The sequence below is a fragment of the Synchiropus splendidus genome, chromosome 17, assembly GCF_027744825.2.
Source record: "Synchiropus splendidus isolate RoL2022-P1 chromosome 17, RoL_Sspl_1.0, whole genome shotgun sequence".
Lineage (NCBI taxonomy): Eukaryota > Metazoa > Chordata > Actinopteri > Syngnathiformes > Callionymidae > Synchiropus > Synchiropus splendidus.
Window position 1 is genome coordinate 19,840,127 of NC_071350.1, and position 24,874 is coordinate 19,865,000.

Here is a 24,874-nt window from a genome sequence, read left to right on the forward strand (position 1 = left end):
CTTCATCAGGAGACAGCCGCGACAGGCTGGATCGCTGCAACCACGCGCCGTCTTTACCTTAGCAAACAGGGCCATTGTTTCTGACCTGGCCTCACCCTCATGGAAAAAGGGCTGAAGGACACATGTAATCCAGTAGATTACTGCTGTGACGTCTGATGCCACTCACATCTCTTACATGAGCGATATCAGTCGTCTGCATCGTGAGTCTGAGTCAGAGGTCGGGCTGTGTGTTGCTCTGTCCTGACTGTGAAGGACTGAGTGGAAATCCATTGTGGCATCAGAAGTGGCTTTTTGAGATTGACGGGATTATCCGCTTAATCTCTCTCCGCCCGGAAGAGAGAGTGGAGGGGGGGTGAGCGACACAGGTTCCAGGACGGTTTTGATCAACACACCTCTGAACCGAGCGAGTTCACATTTCTGTGGCTCATGGAGGAGATTTAATCTGGAGCACAGGGTTCTGTTTCTATTCAAAAGCCTCGACTGGTTCCATCATCTGGTGTTTGGTCTGGTGTTTGGCTCGCCTCCTCAGCCTGGTGCCACTGACACCTTCCCACGTGGGTGTTTCCACACTGACCTGTGCTGCTCTGCTGTCCAGTCTGCAGGCCTGACCCCACCACCAACACAGGTTTTCACACAAATTCAATCATGCCCAACATTAACTCGCAGCTTTATCCTGGCACCTGAATCGGTTTATTCTCAAGAGTCTCTCATGGATGAAACCCTGAACAACAAGGGAATAAGAACTTCTTTAACAACTGTATTGGTGATAGCTGGATTAGGATATGAGCTAGAGTCCCATTTGATGATGATGAGGGTGATGAAGGCCAGTCCAGCCTGAGCACACATCCAGACTTGTGTGTTGAAGCAGGTCTGCCAGTCACTGCCACAGCTCTCCTCCAAACGTTCTGCTGACCAACCACCATCATGCATCACGACCGGACCCCTCGACCCTGCAGCGCTTGGTTCACAGCACACCGGTGTGTTTTGTAAGGGTGGAGGACGGCAGCGCACATGGACACAGCCGGTCCCGCTGAGTTTTCCACGTCCTTCTAGTTCCCCCAGATGATTAAAATAGAGTGTTTCATCAGCATTTGAGGGAACCCAGAGGCACAATATGAGCAGTGGAGTGAAGATGAGAGGCTCCAGTCTGCAGCGTGGCTCACACACACAGACAGACAGAGCGGGGCCACGTTATTGGTGGCAGGAGCCACGTCCCAACATATTGATATGATGATGAGTGATGTGTGGATGGCTTTCGAAAGCAACTCAAATATGACCGAGTAAATGCATACAAACAGATTTATGATGACGGATTAACCCCATGTTTGGAACGGAAACATAGACTGAGAGCAGCAGTTCCAGCTTCAACACTGGTGTCTGCAGTCAGGGTTGTCAGCCATCAGCTGGAGTTTTGAAGTCTTTTCGCTAGCATAATGGAAAACTCACGTGATTAAAGATGACATGACGGGAGTCATAGTCAGAGGAGTCAGAGGTGAAGATACTGAGGTTGGGAGTGAAAGAGTCACAGAGGAGAGGCAGAGCTGGAGCAGGAACGTTGGAGACGGAGGAGAGCCTGAGTGGGTCATGATGAATGATGAAGGTGAGACAGGAGATGTTTCATTACTGAGTCCGTCACTGTTCTTCCCCCAAGCGACTGAGAAGGTGGGGGTCCTGCTGTTTCTAACCTTCATGTCTGCCAGGCTTTGAGGGCGGAGCCGTCTGCTGAAGGCTGAATCTGCACCTGCTGCTGGGACTCCCCCTCTCACCTGACTGAGCTCAGCGCTCCGCTCTGAAGCACAGCTCCTGCATGTTGCCTGTCGTCCCTCTCCACTCTGGAACTTTGCAGAGCGCCTGAGTCTGTGAGCGTGTGCCGACCTGCTCCTCTGGCTGGTTGATATCACTGGATCTCTGTATATCTGAAGAATGCAGAGCATGGGAGGAGGAGGAGGGATTCAGGATGAGGCTGGGGCATGTTTTTATTTCCTGCTAGGACGTCTGATCCTTCAGTGAGGAAGATGCCTGCGACCTGCGTGGAACCTCTCAGATGGCTTGAGGCTCGAGTCTGTGACCATGGGCCTCCTCAGGAGGTGGTGCACGGTGTGGGGAGGAATGTTGGTCACCTGACCCAATAACCAGACAGTAGAAGATCAGCTGACGCACCTGCTCCCTCCCTCACACACACTCCTGCAGGCTGTGGACACACACAGCTGTGTTGTTGGAACACACAGCTCCAGCCGCTGCATACCTGACTCCCTTTTCCTCCTCCCCCTCCTCCTCTCCTCCCTCTCAGCGTCGGGCGAGAGCCCTCGGCCTGCTGCAGCGACTGCCACCGCACTGGCTGCTGCGGTACATGACAGCCTTCACATCCACGGTGTGAGAACTATGATGTGTTTCCAAACTACTGCATCCACATTGCTAGCTGTTAGCATCTGCTGCTACGATGGCTACACTGGCTACCTGGACTCCGTCAGTTACCACTGTGCTTCTGCTCCTTCAGCTGGTGTGAGCACCTGCAGCTGGAGTCTCCTCCACGCTCACATCCATGATGACTGAGCTGAGAGAACAGACACTCCCCGCAGTCCAAGTCGGTGGAAGAGAGTCCAGGTGGCGTCAGAGCGTCGACTGTGCGGGTTTTGTTCTCTCGCCCAGTGAGTCACCTTGTGATCAGATAGCACATTTCACTGAGACGGTTCAGATCAGCTCTTCATCGGGAGGTTGGCTCACATCCTGTGGAGCAGGAAGAAAGCCGCTGGAAATGATGACACTGAAATGCATCTGGGACAATGGTGTCACTGCTGAAACTACACAACATGAACACAGTCAGCTGAACTGAATCAGAAAACACACTAAAACAAACTCAAGAAGAACACTATCAGTTAAAGGTTTGGAGAATTCAATGGTTTTTTATTAACTATTTACATGGTAGAATCTACGCAGGAGGATTATTCTGACTTTAAAGTGAGAAATCTGAGAGTAAAGTGAGAATTTGGACGTGTTTTTCTTCACTGGCCCTAACCCTCCTCCGTAAGAATCTCACTGTAGGTGTCAGCAGCATGAATGAACATTTTAGATTCAACCTTCAACCTCGACCTGCGACTCTCACTTTGAGTCGTCAGTACAGTATCAAATATTTAGAGTCATTTCAGACACTTTGGTTTGCTATAGAACGCCATATAACCTGCTTCCTATATGTGAAGTCCTCAGTCTGCATCTGCCATGTGGAAAGTGATCAAAACAAAAACACTGAGTCAAACCTTTGGCCTGCACAGTAAACCTGCTCCATGTGTTGAACCTGTTTAGTCTCGCTTTTAATGATGTTTCACTCCTTTTGTTTGATCTTTTCTCTTGACATTCTGATTCGATCAGCACTAGTTGGTGTGTGGATGTAGAGCAGAGGCCTCTAAATATGGATGATGATGGATGAGTGAAGTCTTATCTGATCGTTGCTCTGATAGACTCATTCCTGAGTTTGAGGTCAGTGAAAGTACTTCACAAGAACTACAATACTGACGGCCACTGGAGCGGCAGCCACCTCAAACACAACCTCCACCTGACACCTGACACGCTCAGCTGTTCAACCAGCCTTTATTACCGTGTCATTACACTTGATATCGCTGCTCTTGAGGAAAGTGTCTGACTCTCTCCGACACTCCCTGCTGTGGCTCTGGCGTTGGAGTATTTCACTCCGACCCTGATCCTCCAGCTGCGACACAGTCATGCCGTCGTCGCAGGACCCGGTCCAGACGAAACTTCGGTGACACTTTGATTCGCTCCTGAAGTCGGGAGTCAGGCTTCATTCACGAGGCCATCGCTGTGTGTTAACGCTTCATGGTGGCCCTGTTGCCATGGTGGTACCACGCAGCTACGAGGCTTTATCATGAGGGTGTCAGAGGAAAACCTCTGTACATTCCCGTGCCAGAGAGGCAAATCAACCAGGCCGATGGGGTTCATGATCTGGACAGCAGAGCTCACTGAGTCCGAGCGGCTTCACAACCATGGCCTCTGATTTGTCCTGGAGCTGCCGCCCCGCCTTTACCTCCTCAACAGGAGCCTGGAAGAAAACAGCAGTGCGACGATGCTGAGTCCTGCCCTGGCACACACTGATGCCAACGGCACCATCAGTGGTGTCTCGCTCATCCAGAGATGGGATTGAACCTCCAGCCCAGAACCTTCAGTGCAGGTTTGTGATTCCACATTGTGCTCCCAGACCCGACTCCTGGACACACTTTGAACAGGCGGCACCGAAGTCATCAAACAGCCACTGGAGAGAAGCGGCGGTGAGAGGCGTCATAAGACGCTCTGTCGAGGGAAGAGCTCCACGGCAGTCACTCTGCCCACGTGACTGAGGGCGTCATTTGAGAGTGGACACGCGGAACTGCCAGTTCAAGAGCGCCACCCAGTGGAAGCAAAGCTGCATCAGCGTAATTCACAAGTGGACGACAGACGGTCATGAGCCGCATCTTCATGAACGCTGCTTTAATCTAGTCCTGAAGCGTCTCTGCGACTTTTGATCACTGAACCAATATAAACGCGACACTAAAGCAGAGGAATATTAGTGGGACTTGCGCTGTCAACCACTACTTATGTGTTGTTTGTTATTCATTTAATAGGTGCTAAATAAAGGAATCAGACTGAAACTGAGTGCCAGAACATTTTTACCTCCAGACTCTTCTTCTCCAAGCCTGTCGAACATGCCTTCACCTGAAGCTTCACAGGTCTCCTGACAGACGCACCACCTTCTCCTTCCTCCAGTCAAGTCGCACCTGTCAGTTCTCTCTTTCATAAACCTGCCTCGCTCCCTCAGGATTTCCTCCCTCTCCTCTCCATGATCTATATTTCAGGATCTCACCGCCACTGAAGCTTCTCACACTTCTTTTTGACGTCACTTTGATGGAATGTGAGGAGAGTTGCACAGGTTCTTCAAAGCACTTTTAATCACCAAAAGGAGTCATTTCATGGAATGAACCCGACTGGATGTATTTATCGAGTCATTCAGACACGACTAAGCTAGTTGTTAGTCACCATCCTCCTGATCTTCATGGTGACCGACTTGATCCTGTGAGGAACTCCGTTCTGCCTCCAGGTGTCCCAGAGGATGCCGTGTCCCCGGTCCGGCTCCGGGTCTTCTGGAGAGCCGTTCAGGTTGGCCAGGCCGCACTGGTTGAACCACCAGGCCGTGTGCTGCTGCTGAGCGCTGCAGCTCTCCACCGTCTGGTTCCCCATGGAGCAGGAGGGGTTGCAGCCATCGTTGTCCACGTCTGAGGAGCTGAACGGGGCCGTGTCCTGGTTCTGGTCCTGGTCGTAGCCGCGAAAGGCATCGCCTGCAGGCACACGTCGCAAATGACTGCATTCAGTCTTGAGGATGCTCGACAGAGGTGTTGGAATGTTGGCTGGTCGTCACCAAAGGAGAAACAAACAAAAGCCTTTTTTGGCCTGTAACTCACTCTCATCCTGTTTTCATCATCATAGACGTGAGACACTCCAGTGTGAATCCCACCTCCTGTTGATGTCCTCCGTGTTAAGTTCGGTTTCTGTGTGCTTTTATTTTGCTACTTCCTGTTTTCTTGTGTGTTGTCCACCTTCACAGCAGCACAGCTGGAACCCATCCTGTCATCAAGCTCCACTGATTTCAACACCTTGGTTCCAGACTCTGTTGCCAGATGGTTACTCCACGTCCACCGGTAAAGATCTTCCCCTCGAGACTTTGTCCCCGAGAGTGTCTGATAGCTCGTGTGTGCGTGTCTTTTCTGCCTCCTTCTTGGTTTCTTCCTTGTTTGTTTTCTGCCCTTTACTGTTGTGCTTTGTGTGAGAGTTTCTGTAGCTCACCTTTTGTTTCCTCTTGTAGGCTTTAAAGAGGAGATTTATGGAGGTGGTGAAGGAGGACGTGAGGTTTGTAGGTTTGAGAGAAGAGGAAGCAGGGTGAGATGGAGGAAGGTGATCCGCTGTGGCCACCACTGAAGGGAGAAGCCCAAAGAGAAACTGTGTGTGTGTGTGTGTGTGTGTGTGTGTGTGTGTGTGTGTGTGTGTGTGTGTTCCACCACCAAGTGGTTTTCATTGTTTGGGACTTCTGAGTTTATCCCAGTGCGTTTTGGTTGTCCCCGTTATTTAGGTTTGGCTTTTATTCGTCTATTTTCTGTTCCAGGTTTCCCCCCCCGTCCCTTGATTGATCCCTTGATAATTTCCTCATTTCCTGTTTGTGCCCTGCTGTCTGTTGTGTTGTGTGGAGTCCACTGCAGCGATCTTAGCGTTAGCGGGTCTGTTCCCCTGAGCCACCATGACACTTCCTTCCCTTCAACCCTACTCACCTGCGCTGCCCGAGTATCGGCCCAGGTGGATGCTGAAGAACTCTGTTTCCCCGTCCAAGCGGAAGTCATCGTAGGACGCGTAGGAAGCGACGTCATCGGTGGAGACCAGCGCGATGTGCAGCTGGAATCGAGCCTCTTTCTGGTTGAGGATGTGAAAGACCTTCCTGAGGCCCAGCCAGTGCTCGCCTGCACAGAGGAGCAGCAGCTGGTGAGACACGCTGAGGCGGCTCAGTGCAGCAGACCTACCAACCTGGGAGGTGCCCGAAGCCGTCCACGTAGTCGGCCCACGGTCGCTTAAAGTCCGTCAGCCCGTCCGTCCGCCGCTGCATCACTGTCCAGCCGCCGCCCATGTAGTCCATCTCACAGAACACCTGCGTCATGTCATGCCTGCTGTCAATGTCCCGCTCTCAGGTCGGGCCACAACGTACTGCAACAGTACAAGCTCCGCTTTACCTCACCTCAAAGGAAGAGTCGGTGTTCTCCGGGTGGACGATGTAAATTCCGCTGGGGATCTTGGGGACCACCGTCAGGAGGCTGTCCTTGATGTCGCTGCAGTCCCGCCCTGCGCCAGGAAGCAGCTCAGACTGTGAAGACTCACTCAGAGGACGAGGATGACCACCACGAGGACATGGTTGAACACAGGCCACACCCCCTGATATTCAGCCGCTTGTTCAGAACTGGTTCACTGAAACTTCACTTGTCATCACACTGACTTGTTTTGAAATGCAGATATGATGTGCAGTTAGCGCTTCCAAACGTTCTAGTTATGTTATTTCAACAGTTCGATTCGATGTTCCAGTTGACTGTGTGATGTGACCAGAATGTTTTTGGTTTTGTTGTCATTCGGGCCTTCGATTCCTGCCCAGAGCCTCGGTCAACAACACGTTTGTCCGAACACGCGCGCTCACCATGTGACTGCACGGGTTTGATGGAGAACATCTCGCTGTTGCTCCTCTGGACCTCAGAGCTGAGCGTCTGCACTTTGGTCACCAGCTCTGTCACCTGGAAACATGACGTCAGCTCAGCCCAGCAGCGCGCGGCAGCCACGTGCTCACCTGCGCGCCGAGGACGTCCAGCGCTCGCTGCTGCTCCTCCATCACATCGCGGATGAGTTTGCGCGTGCTGCGGCCGAAGGTGAGCAGGGACTGCTGCAGCTGGCCTGCGCACACGCGCGTCATCACACTTCCGGTTCGGTCTATCGCGAGGGACGGACAGAAGCTTACCGCAGATCGAGTGCTTCTCATCCCGCAGCAGCTTGACCGTGATGTCACAGGGTATGGAGCAGGTGTCCCGACCTCTGACCTCTCCAACAGGTTTGGGAGGTTTAGCAGACGAGTCCGGGAAGTCATCACCGTCCGACTGTGTTCGGTCCGAAATGGCGCCGATACCCGTCACCTGGTCAAGCAGGCAGGGCGACAAATTCAAACGGTTATTTTCAAGTAAGAAGCAAAGTTTTAAAATGTTTTGGATGTCAAAGCTGGAACACATGTTTCTGCATGGTAAAACTAACTTATATAGTGTTATGTTATATGATATTATATAAAAAAACCCTCATATTTTTAAATGAAATATCAATATTGAAATAATCAAGAATACATGTGGAGCATCTGGGCGTGTTATCAGGAGAGTGCAGAGCAGGAAATGCTTGGCCATATACACATACAAATGGAACGTTAGAAAAGGACGTGAAGTAGAAAGGGCATGAACTGAACTTTTAAAGTAACATGAAAATAAGATGGAAAACATGACAAGAACAGCTGAACTTTGAATCAACAACTGTGTGTATGACTTCACACTGACATTTTCCTGGACATCTGTCAGAACAGGTTTTTTTTCAACCTTTAAATATTAAATTTACTGCGCTGTTCTGCATTTTTTGATGTTTTACATATGTGCAGTACCAAGCATCACCTGTAGGGGCGAGTCAGCGTACAAAAACATGCATTGACAAACAATAACATTCATGATCAGCCTTCAAATGCAGTTCTGCCAACATGGCGCACAGTAGAAAGTAACTCCAGAGACTGGTACGTACTGTGGAGGGGAGCAGGTGAGGCAGCGCCACCAGCAGGACCAGGCTTGTCCACATCACGGCGGTGCTCGTTCCTGGCAGGACTCAAGCCTCCACTGGTTTCAGCCGGTCCCCCTGTCCATCCTGCTCCCTCCTGTCTGTTGTCTCCTCACTTCCTCCGCCTGCCTTGGCGCCGACGTCACTCCCTCGTAAAGGCCCGCGACAACATTCCCGCTCAAAGCGGCAGAGGAGACTTTCTCTTAAAAGACTTTTTGACAAGTAGCTGAATGTGCAGTAAAAGAGTGACGTTGTTTATAAGCGAGCAGGAGACGGCCATTAGAAACAGATGTTTCTGCAGGGCCCTGCTGCCTCTGCTCCTCCCAGTGGGTGAGAGCAATTACTGCCGTTAACTGGCCGGCGAGGAAAGTGAAAAGCACATTCCAGCCAGGATCCACAGCTCTGAGAACCTGCGAGACTTTACAGCCCGCGGGAGGAATGTGCCGCCGCCTCGGGGCCCCACATCTGTCCCATGTTACATGCTGGTGCGCCGCATGAGAGCGACACGTTATATCTGCCAGCTGCCTAATGGGCTCAAGAGCGTCGCAGCTCCGCTGTCGGAACATGATCGGGCCGCCGAATGGGAGCAACCGGCGCTGGCGGGGGATTTCCACCGCGCAGGGAGGAGACGCAGATTTGGGGGACAACCCTCTGGGTCACTGTTCCTGCTGGTCTCAGCCGACCTCTGACAAAGACACACAATAACGACAGCATTATTACTACTCACACAGGTTACAGTTTCTTCATAGGAAGGCCTGGCTGCGCTTCCATCAGGGGTTGCCATAGCAACTCAGCCTCCGCCTTCGCCTTCATCATCCGTCATGAACCACATCCGTGTCTTCTTCATCTCCAACTCTCTCTCCTCTCCACGTGTCCAAAGCGTCTCCTGATCTTTGTCTCCAAACCTCTCCACATGAGCTGGTCCTCCTGCATCGCTCATCAACACATCGGTCTTTCCTCTCCTGACTTCCATTCCTCTCCTCCCACCGCAGATCACTGTATCATCCGCAGGCATCATGGTCCATGGAGACTCCTCCGCCAGTCAACCTGACCAGTCATAACAGTTGAATTGTTTACAAATGAACGCGCAACTCATTCGCCTCTCTTCATCCGCACTGATGCCACTGCACCAGTCACACTGAAGCCTGCTCCCGTGTGCTGCAGGTCGCAGGAGAAACTCCACCCAGATTCCTCTGTTCAGTTTGGGGAGAAGTGAAATTGAAAAGGTATAAACAGACCAGTGTTTATAATGATCACGTGTGAGACAACAAACGCTACTGATACAAGGATCTGGAGCACGGGTGGCTGCCATTGGTCCTCGGGTGATGACGTCACTGCTCATCGATGAGCTCGAGCCGCCCCCTCTCCAGGGCGGGACCTGTTGAATCTCTCTGGCCTGTAGATGACTCTGCTTATCTAAACTGTGTCAGGTGAATAACGGCCAAACAAAAACAAAGCTGGCGTCACTCAAGTTATGGTGTCATCTGTGGCCATTGACCCTCGTGGATTCCAAAGACCGTGGCGCTCACAGAGAATCGATTGGTGACGAGCTGTTGTGAAGGGATTTGAGAAGGTCCTGCTGGAGTTTGACTCAAATGTGTTTCCCAGCTGACTCCAGCGCGCAGTGCGCGTGCCTTCCACCAGGGGGCAGCGGTCCGGCTGTGGATGGGATCGGCCTCATCTGGGGCGGATGTTTTCTCAAACCAAACTATCCACATCCCATCTACACCCCCCCTCATCCCCCTCCCCGACCTCCCAAAAAAAAAAAAGAGGAGCGAGAACCCTCATATACCTGAGGCGGACCGTGGAAGTCCCGCGACACGTCACGGCCCGCGCGCTTCACACTTTGGAAGAGACGCCACCGAGGATATTGCGTCACGATCGCTCGCGATGTGCATCAAAAATAGCCAGTTTGAGAGTGGGACGGTTTCCTGCGTGATTTCTGTCCCACAGCAACTGCGGCGGCTTTAAAGCCTCGACCCCGCCCCTCCCCACTATCACATGAATCTGGACTCACTCTGGATGTGGAAAAAGTTTGGGGTCCGACCGGATCGCTCTGACGAACTTTGGCTCTCCCCCCCGCTGTTCGCTGGTGAACTTTTGCGCCACAGCCTGGTGTGTGTCTTCCCTCTGTCTCCGGGCCCTGGGTCTGTTCCTGCAGGACGAGCGGGGACTCGGTCGGTCTTCTGCGTGAAGGTATGCGCGAGGCATGGACGCCGCCGTCCGCGCCTCGCCTCGCCTCGCCTCGACGTCTCGCCCCGAGCCTCTCTTTCAGCGTCACTTTACTCTGTCCGTGTGGGTTTGCGGGTCTTTCTGGTGAAGTTTGGCGCTGAGAGACGACACGCAAGTTCGGTGGGGGGAGGGGGCGGCGGGCTCCAGGGGTGTAAACAGTCCGCTCTATTCTCGGCTCCGGTCTCAATTCCAACCGTGTTCCCCTTTGTTTGTGCGGCGACGGTGCTTTTTTTGTTTCTTCTGGCAGGTTAAAGCGGCAGAAGTTGGGCGACATGGACGCGCACCGCGGCGCGCCCCCGGCCGGCCAGCAGGTCGTGCACGTGCGCGGGGACTCGCAGACGGAGCTGGACGCGCTGTTCAGCGCCGTGATTAACCCCAGCAAGGCCGCCGCGCAGCCCGCGCCCCTGCCCATGAGGATGAGGAAGCTCCCGGACTCCTTCTTCCGCCAGCCGGACCCCCGGGGCCACTCCAGACAAGTAATCACTCACACGGCTGCGGCCGGCCGCAGATGTGGCGCGTCAGCTGATGCTCGCTCACTCGGGTGTCGCGCTGGTGAAACCCCGCACTACACTGCCACCATTGTGTTGAGCTCATGTCGGTCTGTGGCGCACGACGTGGCCCCCAGGTGCCGCCCACTTCAGACTGACACCTCACTCCTGTGGTGCGGGGTTGACCCTGCACCTGTGTGTGCAGCAGGAGCGTCAGAGTCTGACCCTGGTGTCTCCTGCTGTCGCCTCTCAGTCCAGCTCAGACGGCGGCGTGTGCGGCTCCCTCACCCCCCATCACGTCCGGGCTCACTCCTCGCCGGCCTCTCTGCCCGTCAACTCTCTGTCCACTGTCCAGGCGGCCGAGGTGGCCTCCGCCCCCGTCATCCCCGACGACATCCCGCTGCCCCCCGGCTGGGAGATGGCCAAGACCCCCACGGGCCAGTGCTACTTCCTCAAGTAAGCCCAGCCAGTGCACTCATACAGGTTCCCTGTATCCAGCAGCATCGACAAGTCAAATGCCAAAAAGGTTTTCAGGGTCAGTTGAGCGAGGAGTCAAGGCTGGTCAAGAGAATCATCTTAACAAAAGAAACATTCTCCATCTGTAGCACTGGCGACAGACAGAGATCCTCATATCCCTGGAACATCTCAAGAACCTCCTGCTCTCATCCATAACCCACTATTGTCACATCCATAACTCATCCTAATGCTTTTATCAGAAGGTGCTGTGGCTGTTCATGATCATGATGAGAGGGTTGTGGACTTGTAATAACCTAGTTATGACGACTCAGCAACACTAACCCCAGCCACTTTGTTACAACCTGTTGTAAGTGACTCTGAAGATCATGACATGGTCTGCAGAGCCGCGTGAATGATCGAATGACCGTGCTGATAGTGAGTTATAGATGGGACCTTGTTGAGTGGGAGCTTGGGGCTTTATCTAGGGATGAGGATCCACGAAGGGTCAGGGCGCTGGAAGAAGCCTGTCACGCGGCGGCTCCTCTGAGGGCACATGGTGATGTGGAGGGTCAGAGGCGGACGTTAACATCCGAGACACAGGTGTCAGGAGCTTCGTGACTGGAGAGGCCTCTCTCCCGAGGCGTGTGTGTGTGTGTGTGAGAGTGACGCGGCCGTGGGCGCAGCAGGTCGTACAGGTAGAGCCAGACGAGACTCTGCGCGTCTGGCACTTCAGGTTACTTGGGTCCATCCCTCGCACGACACCTGTTGAGACTCGCCTGTGTCTTTTCCAGTCACCTGGAGAAGACAACCACCTGGCACGACCCCCGTCTGGCGCAGCTCCAGTCGGCCGCGGCTCAGCACCCCATCCACGGCCACTCGCTCAGCAACCCGGCGGCGCCCACCTCCCCGCAGAGCATCAACCCCGAGACAGGTACCGGCCCCCGCTCTTCACCGTCAGCACTCTGAGGTGTGGTGGGGCCTTTCCTGTCCTTTCCTGCTCCACTCCAAAGCACAACGTGACAAAAGCTGTGCTCATTGTGTCCCCGCGCCTCTGACAGACACGGTGCTGAAGCGCCGTAGAGATGGACGGCGTCGCTCAGATGCTGAAGCTAGTGGTGTTTTCAGGCCACACATGTGCCAGGTGTTGAAGGACCACACTAGAGTTGAGGAAAACACAGGTCAGGAAGAGCTTCCTTTAGCTTTGCTGTAGCGTCTAAACCTGCTGCACTGACACAGAGAGGCTTGTTTCTTACAGGAAGGGTTTTGAAATGGTGGTGAAGAGCCACGGTTGTTTGATATCTGGTCTAAAATATGAAACAAACCGACGGCGTCCAGTCAACTCTGGAGCTTCTCTGTTGGAGGCTCTCGCCGACGCCGGTTTCCTCAAAGTTACCGGCCGCGACGTTTGAGTGTTTCCCTTTTTCATTTAGAGACAACCTTAATCTTTTGTGTTATAACTGACTGTTGATGCCTGGGCTGTAATACATGTGCTACAATGTAAATAAAACTCATTGTGGCCCGACGTCTTTGTGCCAACCATCCACTTCCTGCTCACTTCTCTGTGACCAGAAAAGCAGCCTGCTTGTTTAGTGTCGACATCGTTGACGGCGAGCGGCAGAGAGGAAGCTTTCAGACGCAACTCAGGAAGGTTTTTACACCAACACGTGTCATGAAGGATGGAGACCATCTCTGCTCAGGGTGGTCCTCTCTGTTTTGGATGCTGCGCTAGGCCTGTTAGCGGTGGGGTGATCTGGTGATAGCTGCACGGGCGCCGACTGTCCATCTCTAAGTCGCTCAGCACCGAGGGCGAGGGCTTCCTGACACTGCTGCTCTGTAACTCCTGACTAACCGGGACCTGCCCCTCTCAGACGTGGGGCAGCTCATTCTTGAATTCAAGCCTCCAATGCTGCTTCCTCGGTTCCTCACTGTGTACTTTCACTGACACTCAGGTCCTCTGCCTGAAGGCTGGGAGCAGGCTGTGACCGCAGAAGGAGAGGTGTACTACATCGATCACATAAATAAGAACACCTCGTGGGTCGACCCGCGTCTAGGTAGCACACTATCCCATTTGTGTCACAGTCACACGTTGCTCTTTGGCAACGCTAGCTAGAACCAGGCCACCTTCAGTTGACTCTCCAAGATTGTTGTGTGAAGTGGCGACGGCGTGGTGGACCGCAGCGCCTCAGCGCCGCTCTGTGTCTGTGTTCCAGCCCAGAAGCTCAACCCTGGGCTCCTCGGCATGGCCATGCAGCAGCGGCAGGAGAAGGAGCGGCTGCGCTGCAAACAGCAGATGCAGCTCCCGCCACAGGTCAGAGGTCAAGCCGGCGCCGCCGAGCCCCAGCTCGCTCGCTCGCTCAGCGCGCACGCCACGTCACGTGCCTGTGATGATGTGTGTGTGTGTGTGCTGCAGGACTCGGGGGTGAGGAGCCAGATTCCTGGGGGGATGGACCACGACAGGAACACGCACGTCCCGTCTCTGGACGTCAGGATCAGAGGCCAGAACCACGAGCCCACGCTGAACGGGTGAATGTTCCGGACCTGCCGAGTGACAGCGGAGCGGCTCCTGTTGATGCCCTGTGTTTGTGTGTTCAGAGCTCACTCTCGCAACGAGAGCACCGACAGCGGCCTGAGCGTCAGCAGCTTGCCGCGCACCTCCGACCACATGCTGAGCTCCGTGGAGCACATGGACACCGGTAACTAGACGCATGCCTCAAACATCTCCACCAGCTTTTGTGCTGCCGTCGCAGCACGTCACAACGCCCGCGTGTGCGCGTGTGAGCTAACGTGGACGCCTCTGGTTTCACACCAAAGCGTCACTCCTGAAGCTCCTAGCATAGCTCCTGCGCTGCATGTACAACTGGTTGGTTTTAATGTGAAGGCAGTAAACGTGGCTGCGGCCCCGGGACTGTTGGTCCCTGACGGTTCGGAACCAACCAGGCTGCAGGAGCCATGCTAAACTCTTTTATTTTGGCGTGAGACTGCGGAAGTAACAACACTCGGGTGCAATCTACTTCCTCGCCGCGAGGTGTCGCCACATCACGCGCTGCGACCACAGTGAGAGTCTCAAACGTCACTAAAAACTCATTCTGTTATCAAATAATATTAAATGGTAATAATAGATAATTTCAATAAAATTATAAATACATATTTTCAATAAAATTGAGTATTTTTAAATCGAGTCTAATATAAAAATAAAGTCCATTTCATAATATGTGCTGAAGACATTTTCATTGAAGGATTCATAATAGAAAAGTAAATAGCTGGTCGTCTTTTTCAGCGGTGAGTGTCTTGGCAACACAACGCAACATAAGTAGATGTGATTGACAAGGCGCCTGTTGAGTGTCTTCCGTCCTCCGGCTCCCCTGCAGGTGACAGCAGCGAGCCCCCGCCCCCCATGAGCCTGCAGGAACCCATGCCGGTGCTGCCCATGTCCGAGGGCGACGAGCTGATGCCCTGCTTCCCTGAAGGCCTGAGCTCAGACCTCCTGATGGACATGGAGACGGTGCTCTCCGGGTCCCACATGGACAGAGACAGCCTGCCCACGTGGCTATAGACAGGAGGCGCTGGACCTCAGCTCACGTGATGGACTCCTAACACTGAAGAGCCAAGTAATCCCACACTAACAATGGAGCAGTTTTATCTATGAATATATACCTATTTCCTTTTCTATTTTAAGTCAAGCTGACCGATGCACTCCACAAACACGAGCTCGACTCTCGAGCGCCATCTGCAGCCACGCTTGTGGCCTGCAGTGTCACACCCCCGGAGGAAGCTCTGTGCTGCCAGAGTGGGAGCAGAAGGCTGCAGCACTATCAACAGAGAGCCTCTCACTCCTGCCCCTTCTGTCTGCTCCCCAGAGAGCTTTGACAGCTCAGGCGGTGCAGGGCTCCTTTAAGAACTCTCTCTGTCCTTATCTCGTCCTTATCCATATTTACCAGAAGCGCCGGGAGACACGTATTGATGCCTCACTGGGAAATTACTGGTGACGTGGCTTGAAGTCGGGGAACACCAGTGGCTTCCATTGAGAGCGGCTGAAACACATTTTTGAGTGTTTTCTTCAGACCATCAATGTTTCTAGACAAGCGCTGCTCATGAAAGCGAAAGACAGGCCAGAACAATAGTGAAATGTTGAGACTCAAAACAAGTCCAGGTGAAACCAAAGCATGGTGCGTGAAGCCTGTCACGGCGCCACAGTTGCCCCTGGAGTCTTGCTGAGGCCTTTAAGATGAAGAAAGTTACTTCACTTCATCATGGCTGATTCTCCTTTCTGAGGAAATGAAACTCCTGCATTTCCATGTGCAAAGACTTGAAGCCTGTTTGCCAGTACTAACGGCAGATGCTGTGACGCTGCCCTCTCTCCTAACTCCCCACCGACAGCAGTACTTCTTCCTTCTAACGCTCCTCTTATGAAAGTATGTACCCGCTGTGTATTGTATCTCCTGGATTGTTTGTGCCGTGATTTTATTTTTCTCCCTGGATTTGAGTCCTTGGACACCCGTTCCTGAGGCGTCGACGTGAATCTTTCAGAAGAAGTTAAATGATCTCATTTGTCGGACATGAGTTCCATCCGGTTGGTGACAGTGACAGTGCGGCTCCTGCGACACACTACCTAGTCAGTGACTATTTATCTCCGCATGCATGACACTCCATTTATATGTTACCTATATTGTTGTTATTCAGAGTTTGAAGGCAATCAGCATGAGCTTTATACAAAGAGTTTTCATTTTACTCCCACTTTTATCATTTTATAAAGGAGTTTCTGTGTCAATAAACCTTTCAATACACGCGCCATTGCACTTTTTTCCCCCCTTGAATTGAACATTTGGTTCTTTCAGGCACTTTTTCTGACAGAAATGAATTCATTTCTTCTGAAAAAGGGAAACATTTGACACTAGGCCCATGGAAGACTTAAGTTGGAGACACAACTTGGAAACCTACTTCACTGACGGAAGGTGTTGCTGCTCATGCTCCGTTGTGTTTCTCCAAGATTTCGTGATTATTGGATGTGCATCACAAACACTGATCCGATCCAGACATGTCCCCGGCCCCTGTGTCACATCGATGCCTTATGACCATGACACTAGTCACCTCGGCCAATGTGGAGGGAAGTACCCAGAGAACATACTGAGATTTCCACTCAAAACCACAGTGTTGCTCTTCCATCTGCGTGGCAAGTCCAACCCTCAAACTCTGCCCGGGTCAGACTCGGTCAGAGAGTGACGCGGACCACGGTGCTGAGCCGCGCGTGAGTCCGCGGCCTGATCGATCGCAAAGTTCCCGTCAGACGGAGACGCTCCTGCCGTGGGCGTGTTCTGTGAGGCGCATATAAGCCGGACCGGGTCGGAGCGCGCGCGAGCCGCCCCTCGCGCTGCCTGTGAGTATCCGCTGGATTCTTCTGCTCCTCGGACGGAAGCGGCCGGTTGTGTGTTCGCTGTCGATCCCGATACAATGCGAGGATGAGTCGGGACGTGTCGCTGGCATCTCCGGGGGGACGCGCGCCGCTCGGTGCGCCATGTGTTCGGCACCGTTTGAGTGACAGGCCGGCGGCACACGCGTCATCGCCGGGGATTTTTCCGTGCTGAAGCGTCGAGTTTCCGTCGATCTGATCGTCTGGAATCCGGAAGTGGCCGGGGGCGAATCGCGAAGGGACTTTCCGAGTGACGGTCGGAACCCAGTGAGTAACTCACCGCACCAGACCCGTTGTTCTTGGACCGGCTCTCAGGTATGTGAGTTATTTGCGTTCCAGGAACCGACGCCGCTTGTTAGCCTTAGCATCAGTTAGCATGTCGTCGCCAGCGTGCCCTTCGTTGTTCGCCACGCACAGACATCTGCGGCCTCCAAGCTTCTCACTCGGGGTTCGGTTCAGCTCGGATGAATGTGGATCCGCGGACGACTAAAGAACGGAACAATAGCTTCGCTAGCGTCCATTTGAGTGTTGCGTCTCGTCTGTTTTGTGTGGGCCGCGGTGTCCGCAGAAGGGCTTTCGATCCGTGTTGTGTTGTCAACGCTTCTGAGGCAGCTCTTCGTCCAAGTCGTGTAGGTCACGGGCACGGTCTCCCGTGGTGATTCTGCGGACGGTAGAGCTACGACTCACCTACGTGACGCGGCCAGGTTCGTGACGGAGACGCTGGGTTTTGTGTTTCCCAGATGAAAACACGAGTCTCCGCTATGTTGGCTGACGTGACGTGACGTGACGGTGAAACCATGTGGCGCTTCAGATGTCTCCAGTGTCCGTGTGAGGAAACCACCGGGGGTTTTCTTCATGTCGCAACGCGTCATTTTCGGGTCGAAATGTGTCAGAGTTTTGAACGGAAGCTGCCGCCCTGTGACCTCGGACACGCCTCGGGTTCCAGCTGGTGTTCCCCTGAAAGTCCTCGGCCACAGGGTCGGTCCCGGGTCATGCGTCTCCCTGGGCTCCGTGTCGGAGATGTGCTGACCTGGAAACCTGCGCACCTCGCTGACACACGTCTGTCTCCCTCCAGGACCTGCTGACGTCACCCTCCTGCTGCATCTCTGTTCCTCTGAAGAGAAATCCATCTTTCCCTCCGGTTTCCTCCCAACTCATAATGGCGCCTTAAGCCCCCCAAATGAGATGTCCCTGATGGGGGGAGGGGTTTGAGATGCAGTGCCGTGTGTGTGAGTGTGTGTGAGGGTTTTCTTCAGTTCAGCATGTGGAGGCACGTGGCTGGTGTGTTTGTGCTGATGCGTGTGTTGGACTGGCAGGAGGACGTGGAGTGTGTTGATCCAGGATGAGTTTGAGAGGGGGTCTGATGGTCAGCTGTGGTGTGTGTGTGTGTGTGAGTGACATCAGGTCCTCGGTGGCGCCGCCTGATCTCCTCCCTGAGTCACAGAGCAGCCTCGGTGCTTCACATGCTTTTGCTTTCGTTGTGAGTGTGTGCTGAAGTGTGGCTCTCTCAAACCTCTCCTCCCCTCAGGGGCATCTCCTGTGCCTCTGACATCCTTCCTTTCCTCTCAACTCAAACACAAAATGGAAACGCTGCTTCAGCTCAAAGACAATTCTTTCCTGATGGGACTCTGTCGCAATGGGCCTCTGCCGGACCTGCAGTACGACAACTCCTCAGGTAGGAGCCTCCACCTTCAGCCGGACGTCAGTGTGACCTTGAGTCTGACCTTCAGTCTGCACCTGCAGAGCTTTTCCGCATCTCCACCTTCGCCCGTTTCCCGGCCACTGGAGTCAGCGAGCGGAGCCTGGCCAAGGCCGGCTGGTTCTACACCGGCGTGAGAGACCGGGTCCAGTGCTTCAGGTGTGGATCTGTCTGCTCACACTGGGGACGGGCCGTAACTTGCCCCCAAACACAACCTCCACGGTGACACTTCTGCATCTCACCATAAACTGGATAAACCCGCGGCTCACTGGCTGCATCGGAGCTGCACACCTGAACAGGAGGAGACGCTGACGGCGGTGTGGTCAGTTGTGGAGAGTGTGGTGGACTTTGCTTCACCGTGGTAGTTTGAACCTTTGATCATGACACTGGTCGACTCTGACTCTCTGGATCCCTGTTTCTTTGATGAGATGGAGTGGTCCTCACAGGTTCTCAGGAGCAACACTTGTAGGAAGCTGATCATCACTGCAGGCTGCAGCTGTCCTCCTCACATGACCCGGGCCCTGTCCATGTCGAGTGAAGCGTGACCAAGTTCCCCGCTGACCTGCGTCTGTGTGCAGGTGCAACGTGACGGCGGACGGCTGGCAGGCTGGAGACTGTCCCACAGAGAAGCACCGGCAGCTCTCTCCGTCCTGCTCCTTCATCCAGAGCCTCCCAGCGACGGCGAACCTGCTGTCCTCTTCCCACTCGGCCTTCTCGCCGCTCCGCATCGCCCCCGCCCTGCCGGTAAGACTCCCAGCCCGTGAGAGTGGTGCCGTCTCTGACCCCGCTGACCCCCCCCAGCTGCCTGCTCCGGCTCCTCCGAACCCGGCGGCAGGTCAGGGTGACGAGGTGGTGGGGTATCTGAACATGGCCTTCACCGCGCCGCCGCCGCCCTCCAGCCCGCTCTCCTCTCGCGGCGTGGAAGACGCGTCCCACCAGAGGCCCACGTGCCACAACCCAGCCATGCGGCGCGAGCAGGACCGGCTGGACTCCTTCCAGACCTGGACCCTGTCCATCATCACCCCGGCGGAACTGTCCAAGGCGGGGTTCTACTACCTGGGCCAGGGCGACCGAGTGGCCTGCTTCAGCTGCGGGGGGCAGGTGAGTCTGCGCCGTGAGCTGGGGGCGGGGCCTCTGGTGTCCTCAGCTTCTGCGTCTGTGTCCCGCAGCTGTGCAACTGGGAGCCCGGCGACAGAGCCGTGTCCGAGCACCAGAGGCACTACCCCAACTGCCGCTTCGTGCGAGGCGACCGCGCCGAGAATGTGTCTCTGGCGGGAGCCGCCGGTGCCAGCACCTCCTCCCAGCTGTCGGCCGCCGCCGCGCTTGCACTCACCAACGTGTCCAACCCGGCCATGCAGCAGAGCGACGAGAGGCTGCTCACCTTCGTCAACTGGCCGTCGCGGATCCCGGTCCGCCCCGAGCAGCTGGCTAAAGCCGGCTTCTACTACGTGGGTGAGGACTTCTCGCAGAGCTCCTCAGCTGAGGTCGGCAGTGATGGGCAGGAGAAGCCACGTCGCCGCCCCCGCAGGCCAGCGGGGGCGCTTTTGCTTGGAACATGACGCGCAGTGGGGTTGAAACAGAGGCTTCCTCCGCCCATCACTGCCCCTCAGAGGCAACGGGACACCGGATCTTCACACACTGTTGGAATTCATGAGGAACGATTGGTCTCCTGCAGGTCGGAACGACGACGTCAAGTGCTTCTGCTGCGACGGAGGTCTGCGCTGCTGGGAGTCCGGGGACGATCCGTGGGTGGAGCATGCCAAGTGGTTCCCTCGGTGAGAGCTCTGGCTTTGTCCAATCAGAACAGACCTTCATCAGCTGCAACCATTCTCTCTCCTCTGCGTGACTCCTCTCCTCTGGACGGCCAGAAGCTCCACAGTCCAGGAACTGTGGCGATTTATATTCAGGATGGATTTTTGCTGTGCAGCGTCAATGTTTGTGTGCTGAGACCGTATCAGCTGAGAAGCTCGCTGGCTTGTGTGCAGGTGCGAGTATCTGCTGCAGGAGAAGGGTCAAGAGTTTGTCCATCAGATCCAGGCCCGGTTCCCCCGACTGTTCGAGCAGGTGAGTCGGCAGCTGACCCTGCTTCCGTCTCTGACTCCACTGACTCCTGACCTGCTGCAGCTCCTGACGACGGGGGAGAACAACGCCCGTGAGTTCGTGGACCCGCCCGGTGAGTGACTCTGCTTCTGCCTGCCGCGGCCGCCCGCTCTTACCCCCCCTCCCCCTCCCCGCAGTGGTTCACCTGGGCCCGGGGGACGAGCGCTCCGAGGACGCCGTCATGATGAACACGCCCGTCATCAAGTCCGCCCTGGAGATGGGCTTCGAGCGCGGCCTGGTGAAGCAGACGGTGCAGGGCAAGATCCTGACCAGTGGCGAGAACTACCGCACGGTGCAGGAGCTGGTCTCAGACCTGCTGAGCGCCGAAGACCAGAAGAGGGAGGAGGAGCGGGAGATGCTGGCGGAAGCCATGGCCTCAGGTGAGCGAGCGCTTGGAGCCAACGTGGCTGGAGGTGGCTTCATTTGTGGCGTGTTGCAGATGGATTCACCTTCGTGAAGAGGCACCAGGCGGCGCTGGTGCAGCGGCTGAAGACGGTGGAGCCGGTGCTGGACCATCTCCTGGAGCAGAACGTTCTGAGTGAGTGCTAGCGGCAGGACCATGTGACCTCAGGGAAGCACCTTCAGCACGTGGCTGTCCTCCCCCCGCAGCTGCTGAGGAGTACAGCGGCCTCCAGGCCCAGACGTCAGCGCAGCAGCAGACGGCCCGGCTCATCGAGCTGGTGCTCAGCAAGGGCAACGCCGCCGCCGAGGTCTTCCGCAACTGGATCCAGAAGAACGACGTCCACCTGCTCCGGGAGCTCATGGGTACCTACGTCCTCCCCCCCACAACCACCCCCTCACCGTCCACACGTCTGCACTTGTCACCAGTTTGTGTCCGACCCCTTTTAATTTAAACATACTTGAGATCTTTGGGCCTCAATCTTTGGCTTCATTGTGGAGGCTGATCCAAGTCCTGTGGAATCCCTCGAGCTGGACCCCAGTAGTCAAACTGTAGACAAGTGGTTCTGGTCCAGTGGGCGTATGTGTCCGAGCGCTGAGCTAACTGCTTATGTCTTTGGAATTCTCAGCCCAGTCAAATGAAGCTGCTTCACCGAGCCAAGATCTCTCAGGTATGAAGAGTCTCAGGCGCGACTCGCCGTCCTTCCGTTTAAAGTCGAGCTGAAACCCAAGACGACAAAGACTAAGCTGTCCTGTCTCAATATTTCCAAGTGTCATGGTGACCAGTTAGCGAGGGAAGCAATCCACTTTCAGCTCCACTTTAAACCCCTTTTCTGTCCTGACTTCTTTTCTTCCTGCCTGTGGTGTCGCGTGTGGCGGACCCGGTCTGACGCTGGCTCTCCGGCTGCTTTGTGTCGGCAGATCTGCCCATGGAGGAGCAGCTGCGGAGGCTGCAGGAGGAGCGCACCTGCAAGGTCTGCATGGACAAGGAGGTCAACATCGTCTTCATCCCCTGCGGCCACCTGGTGGTGTGCAAGGAGTGTGCGCCCTCCCTGCGCAAGTGCCCCATCTGCAGGGGCCTGGTCAAGGGCACCGTGCGCACCTTCCTCTCTTAGTCACCCGCTGGACGCTCCGCTTCCCTTCCTCGTTTGATAGTACAGCTGCACAAGTCACACAGACTGAACACATGGAACACTGCTCCCAGAGGCCCGACTCACCAGTTGGAGCTCTGGGCTTCAATAAGCTCAGTGGTCTGTCACCTGCAGAACCTTCACTGAAGAACTCACTCCTGCTTGCGTTTGCAGTTTTGCCCTGCTTTCCTCTGTATTTATGGCACGACAGGCGGCCGTGGGTTCACAGTCTGGGACGGGACCAAATAAACACCAAGTGAAATGTTTGTACAAATATTTATTTCTCCCACACGTCTCTTCAGCCACAGTTTAGATGATGCCAATCTGGAAGAGAGAGTAAGCAGAGTTAAGATGACATCATCAGAGCAGACGGCGCTCGGCGGCGCTGGTCGTGCATCAGTGGTTCCTTTGAACAGCATCACCAACAGTCACGTTCGAGCGCATCATCACGTGCACGCTGCACCCCCACAGGACCCCGGGCCACCACTCACCTTGTTGGCAACGTCCAGCGCGTCGTAGTCGGGGGCCAGTCGCACGTAGGCCTTCTTCTCGCCGTCGGGCCTGGACAGGAGGCACAGCGGGGGTCAGCACGTGGGTCAGTGGGCGGGGCTTCTGAGCCGTCTCACCTGATGAGCGTGTTCACTTTGGCCACGTCGATGTCGTACAGCTTCTTCACCGCCTGCTTGATCTGGTGCTTGTTGGCCTTGACGTCCACGATGAACACCAGCGTGTTGTTGTCCTCGATCTTCTTCATGGCCGACTCTGTCGTCAAGGGGAACTTGATAATGGCATAGTGATCCAGCCTGCGGGGGGAGGAGGAGAGGGGGGTTGAGACGCACGCCCCAGCAGCAACCTGTCAGCAGCCCTTCCTCAGCTCAGGCCTGGTGCATCAGCAGTTTACAGGTCGAATCATAGCTTCATACTTTGATCGCTTTGAACCATCATTTGCACCAAAACCAGCCACAAAGCTCAATATGCAGACGACTGGAGGAGAAGCAGCTGCTTCACCACCATCAGCACCACTCCAACCAGCCAGGTGAAGCTCCGCCATCCACACTTGTCAAAAAGGTTTCTGATCAACACTGTTCAGACAGACTGAAGCCAGGAGGCTGGTGTCCACCATTGAAGTCAAGACACCGTCTGCCTCCATGTCGTGATTCAAACGGGAGCAAACTAACTTGCTGACAGCCAAACACGTTTGCAACAGAAACCCAGGCTCAGAGCTGGAGGTGTGAAATGGTCGGGCAGCAGGTTCAGGTCTTCAGAGACCCATCATGTGAACCGGAGAGCGCAGGGAGTCACGTACTTGTTCCTGCGAGGAGCACTCTTGCGAGGATACTTGGGCTGCCGGCGGAGACTCAGGGTCTTGGGCCGATGGAAGGTCGGAGAAGTCCTGATTTTCTTCTTCCTCTGGCTGTGGACCCCCTTCAGCACAGCCTTCTTGGCCTTCAGAGCCTTTGACTTGGCCTCAGTCTTGGCAGGGACAGCTGGGGGGGACACACACAACATGACAGGCGTCACCATGCAACATGAGGCTGGAGCAGCGTTGGACCCACACACCGATGCACACAGGTCGACTCAGTCACGTGTGGCCTCGGAACAGTCTCGCTAGCTCAAGTTAAACACTGACACGTCTTCGGAGAGGTGAACTGGAGAAGTAGTCAAGTGGAGTCAAATTTAAATGGGAGTCAGTGACTGTTCGAACCCGCCAGCGGAACCGACCGGCCGGCCCGAGAGCCAGCTCCATTTCTCAGCCAGTCCTTGGACCACCACGTTTCAGACCAGCTGCCCCGCGCAGCGCCACTCTCCCCGGAGTCTCACCTCCATACGGGCCGTAACACACGAACTATAGACAAGTCAGCGACACGACCCAGAGGCCGATTGTGGACAATGAAGCAACGTTATCGCTCAGCACACTCTGGCAGCTAGCGTTAGCTTAGCATCACGTTCTAGCTGACACGCCGGGGAGAGTTGCCCCTCAGTTCCAGAGATAAACGCCAACACTGACGAACAGCCAGAGCCCCGCGGCTTCAGCTCCGCTTACAACGCATCCGCGGACGGTAAACGGCGAGTTCTAAGGCCCGTTTGACGCGCTAACCGAGGAACATTCGCTAGCTTGGCGTTACCTTCCTTCTTCGCCTTCGGTGCCATGTTGAGAAAGGAAGAGCGGACGGGGTTGACCGCAGTATAACACAGGGGCGAGAGCTTGGCGTGCTCTCGCGAGAACAGCGGGCTCCAGCCTTCGCGTGTTTGCTCGGCCAATAACACGGAAGCCACCATTCAACAGTGCACACGTCCATGGTTACTACTCCGTTGTACAGTCGCGACTCGAGTAAATGTGCAGACACGCTAGCCCCATCCATGAATCCGTGTGTCACAGTATTTTTTTCATGGGTTTCCACGGCGCGTCATCACCGCGTCATCCAACCCGGAAGCCGCCATGTTGGAGATCCTCTTGGTCAACGTCCCCACAGACCGTGACTGGAGTGCGAGGGAGAAACGCGAAATAAAACCCAGAAAGGCTCGTCGACACGACTTGGGAGTGACAGGACACACAGAGAGGGACTTGATGAACACGAAAATGCGCGAC

General features: G+C 54.9%; 4 protein-coding genes and 1 non-coding gene across 12 annotated transcripts; 2 read left to right on the top strand and 3 right to left on the bottom strand.

Annotated features, from left to right (window-relative positions):
• Nucleotides 1-3,083: 3,083 nt before the first annotated feature.
• On the bottom strand, nt 3,084-11,071 carry angptl5 (angiopoietin-like 5). Of its 3 annotated transcripts, XM_053846656.1 has the most exons (10): nt 10,391-11,071; nt 9,101-9,420; nt 8,341-8,569; nt 7,529-7,700; nt 7,361-7,464; nt 7,214-7,307; nt 6,764-6,867; nt 6,556-6,676; nt 6,306-6,491; nt 3,084-5,321 (listed from the first exon to the last, which is right to left on the bottom strand). In XM_053846656.1, the coding sequence occupies exons 3-10, from the start codon at nt 8,392-8,394 to the stop codon at nt 5,008-5,010; spliced, it is 1,149 nt and encodes a 382-aa protein (XP_053702631.1). In that variant the 5' UTR covers nt 8,395-8,569; nt 9,101-9,420; nt 10,391-11,071; the 3' UTR covers nt 3,084-5,007. The 3 variants fall into 3 exon arrangements, with proteins under 3 accessions (XP_053702631.1, XP_053702632.1, XP_053702630.1); XM_053846657.1 differs by lacking the exon at nt 9,101-9,420 and having other exon boundaries at nt 8,341-9,058; XM_053846655.1 differs by lacking the exon at nt 8,341-8,569.
• Nucleotides 10,138-16,350, top strand: LOC128748177 (transcriptional coactivator YAP1-like). 3 transcript variants are annotated; one of them, XM_053846658.1, is made up of 9 exons: nt 10,138-10,569; nt 10,853-11,081; nt 11,347-11,549; nt 12,341-12,480; nt 13,499-13,600; nt 13,760-13,857; nt 13,960-14,072; nt 14,142-14,242; nt 14,918-16,350. In XM_053846658.1, the coding sequence occupies exons 2-9, from the start codon at nt 10,878-10,880 to the stop codon at nt 15,100-15,102; spliced, it is 1,146 nt and encodes a 381-aa protein (XP_053702633.1). In that variant the 5' UTR covers nt 10,138-10,569; nt 10,853-10,877; the 3' UTR covers nt 15,103-16,350. The 3 variants fall into 3 exon arrangements, with proteins under 3 accessions (XP_053702633.1, XP_053702634.1, XP_053702635.1); XM_053846659.1 differs by having other exon boundaries at nt 10,138-10,488; XM_053846660.1 differs by lacking the exon at nt 13,499-13,600 and having other exon boundaries at nt 10,138-11,081; nt 14,918-16,349.
• Nucleotides 16,351-16,772: 422 nt separating this feature from the next.
• birc2 (baculoviral IAP repeat containing 2) lies at nt 16,773-22,550 on the top strand. 4 transcript variants are annotated; one of them, XM_053846653.1, is made up of 14 exons: nt 16,939-17,271; nt 18,032-18,631; nt 18,700-18,814; nt 19,234-19,399; nt 19,457-19,756; nt 19,825-20,107; nt 20,331-20,430; nt 20,641-20,719; nt 20,780-20,828; nt 20,893-21,135; nt 21,195-21,293; nt 21,365-21,520; nt 21,784-21,825; nt 22,076-22,550. In XM_053846653.1, the coding sequence occupies exons 2-14, from the start codon at nt 18,538-18,540 to the stop codon at nt 22,267-22,269; spliced, it is 1,920 nt and encodes a 639-aa protein (XP_053702628.1). In that variant the 5' UTR covers nt 16,939-17,271; nt 18,032-18,537; the 3' UTR covers nt 22,270-22,550. The 4 variants fall into 4 exon arrangements, with proteins under 4 accessions (XP_053702627.1, XP_053702626.1, XP_053702628.1 ...); XM_053846652.1 differs by lacking the exon at nt 16,939-17,271 and adding an exon at nt 16,773-16,923 and having other exon boundaries at nt 19,234-19,756; XM_053846651.1 differs by having other exon boundaries at nt 16,937-17,271; nt 19,234-19,756.
• On the bottom strand, nt 22,547-24,474 carry rpl23a (ribosomal protein L23a). Its single transcript, XM_053846661.1, has 5 exons — nt 24,411-24,474; nt 23,591-23,771; nt 22,911-23,087; nt 22,776-22,845; nt 22,547-22,608 (listed from the first exon to the last, which is right to left on the bottom strand). The coding sequence occupies exons 1-5, from the start codon at nt 24,433-24,435 to the stop codon at nt 22,594-22,596; spliced, it is 468 nt and encodes a 155-aa protein (XP_053702636.1). The 5' UTR covers nt 24,436-24,474; the 3' UTR covers nt 22,547-22,593.
• On the bottom strand, nt 23,168-23,236 carry LOC128749009 (small nucleolar RNA Z17). Its single transcript, XR_008412868.1, has one exon. It is a non-coding gene; the product is annotated as a small nucleolar RNA Z17 (small nucleolar RNA).
• Nucleotides 24,475-24,874: the final 400 nt, after the last annotated feature.

Excerpts from the sequence above, each read along its gene's own strand:
- angptl5 (XM_053846655.1), bottom strand. The coding sequence starts at position 9,157 with ATGGCAACCCCTGATGGAAGCGCAGCCAGGCCTTCCTATGAAGAAACT. Across the intron at positions 6,868-7,213 it reads CAAACCCGTGCAGTCACATG|GGCGGGACTGCAGCGACATC; the intron begins GTGAGCGCGCGT and ends TTCCTGGCGCAG. Across the intron at positions 6,492-6,555 it reads CGGCTTCGGGCACCTCCCAG|GCGAGCACTGGCTGGGCCTC; the intron begins GTTGGTAGGTCT and ends TCCTCTGTGCAG.
- LOC128748177 (XM_053846658.1), top strand. The coding sequence starts at position 10,878 with ATGGACGCGCACCGCGGCGCGCCCCCGGCCGGCCAGCAGGTCGTGCAC. Across the intron at positions 13,858-13,959 it reads AGATGCAGCTCCCGCCACAG|GACTCGGGGGTGAGGAGCCA; the intron begins GTCAGAGGTCAA and ends TGTGTGCTGCAG. Across the intron at positions 14,243-14,917 it reads CGTGGAGCACATGGACACCG|GTGACAGCAGCGAGCCCCCG; the intron begins GTAACTAGACGC and ends GCTCCCCTGCAG.
- birc2 (XM_053846652.1), top strand. The coding sequence starts at position 18,538 with ATGGAAACGCTGCTTCAGCTCAAAGACAATTCTTTCCTGATGGGACTC. Across the intron at positions 20,720-20,779 it reads TCCCCCGACTGTTCGAGCAG|CTCCTGACGACGGGGGAGAA; the intron begins GTGAGTCGGCAG and ends GACCTGCTGCAG. Across the intron at positions 21,521-21,783 it reads CCTGCTCCGGGAGCTCATGG|CCCAGTCAAATGAAGCTGCT; the intron begins GTACCTACGTCC and ends TGGAATTCTCAG.
- rpl23a (XM_053846661.1), bottom strand. The coding sequence starts at position 24,435 with ATGGCACCGAAGGCGAAGAAGGAAG. Across the intron at positions 23,772-24,410 it reads ACCGAAGGCGAAGAAGGAAG|CTGTCCCTGCCAAGACTGAG; the intron begins GTAACGCCAAGC and ends TGTCCCCCCCAG. Across the intron at positions 23,088-23,590 it reads AGTGCTCCTCGCAGGAACAA|GCTGGATCACTATGCCATTA; the intron begins GTACGTGACTCC and ends CTCCCCCCGCAG.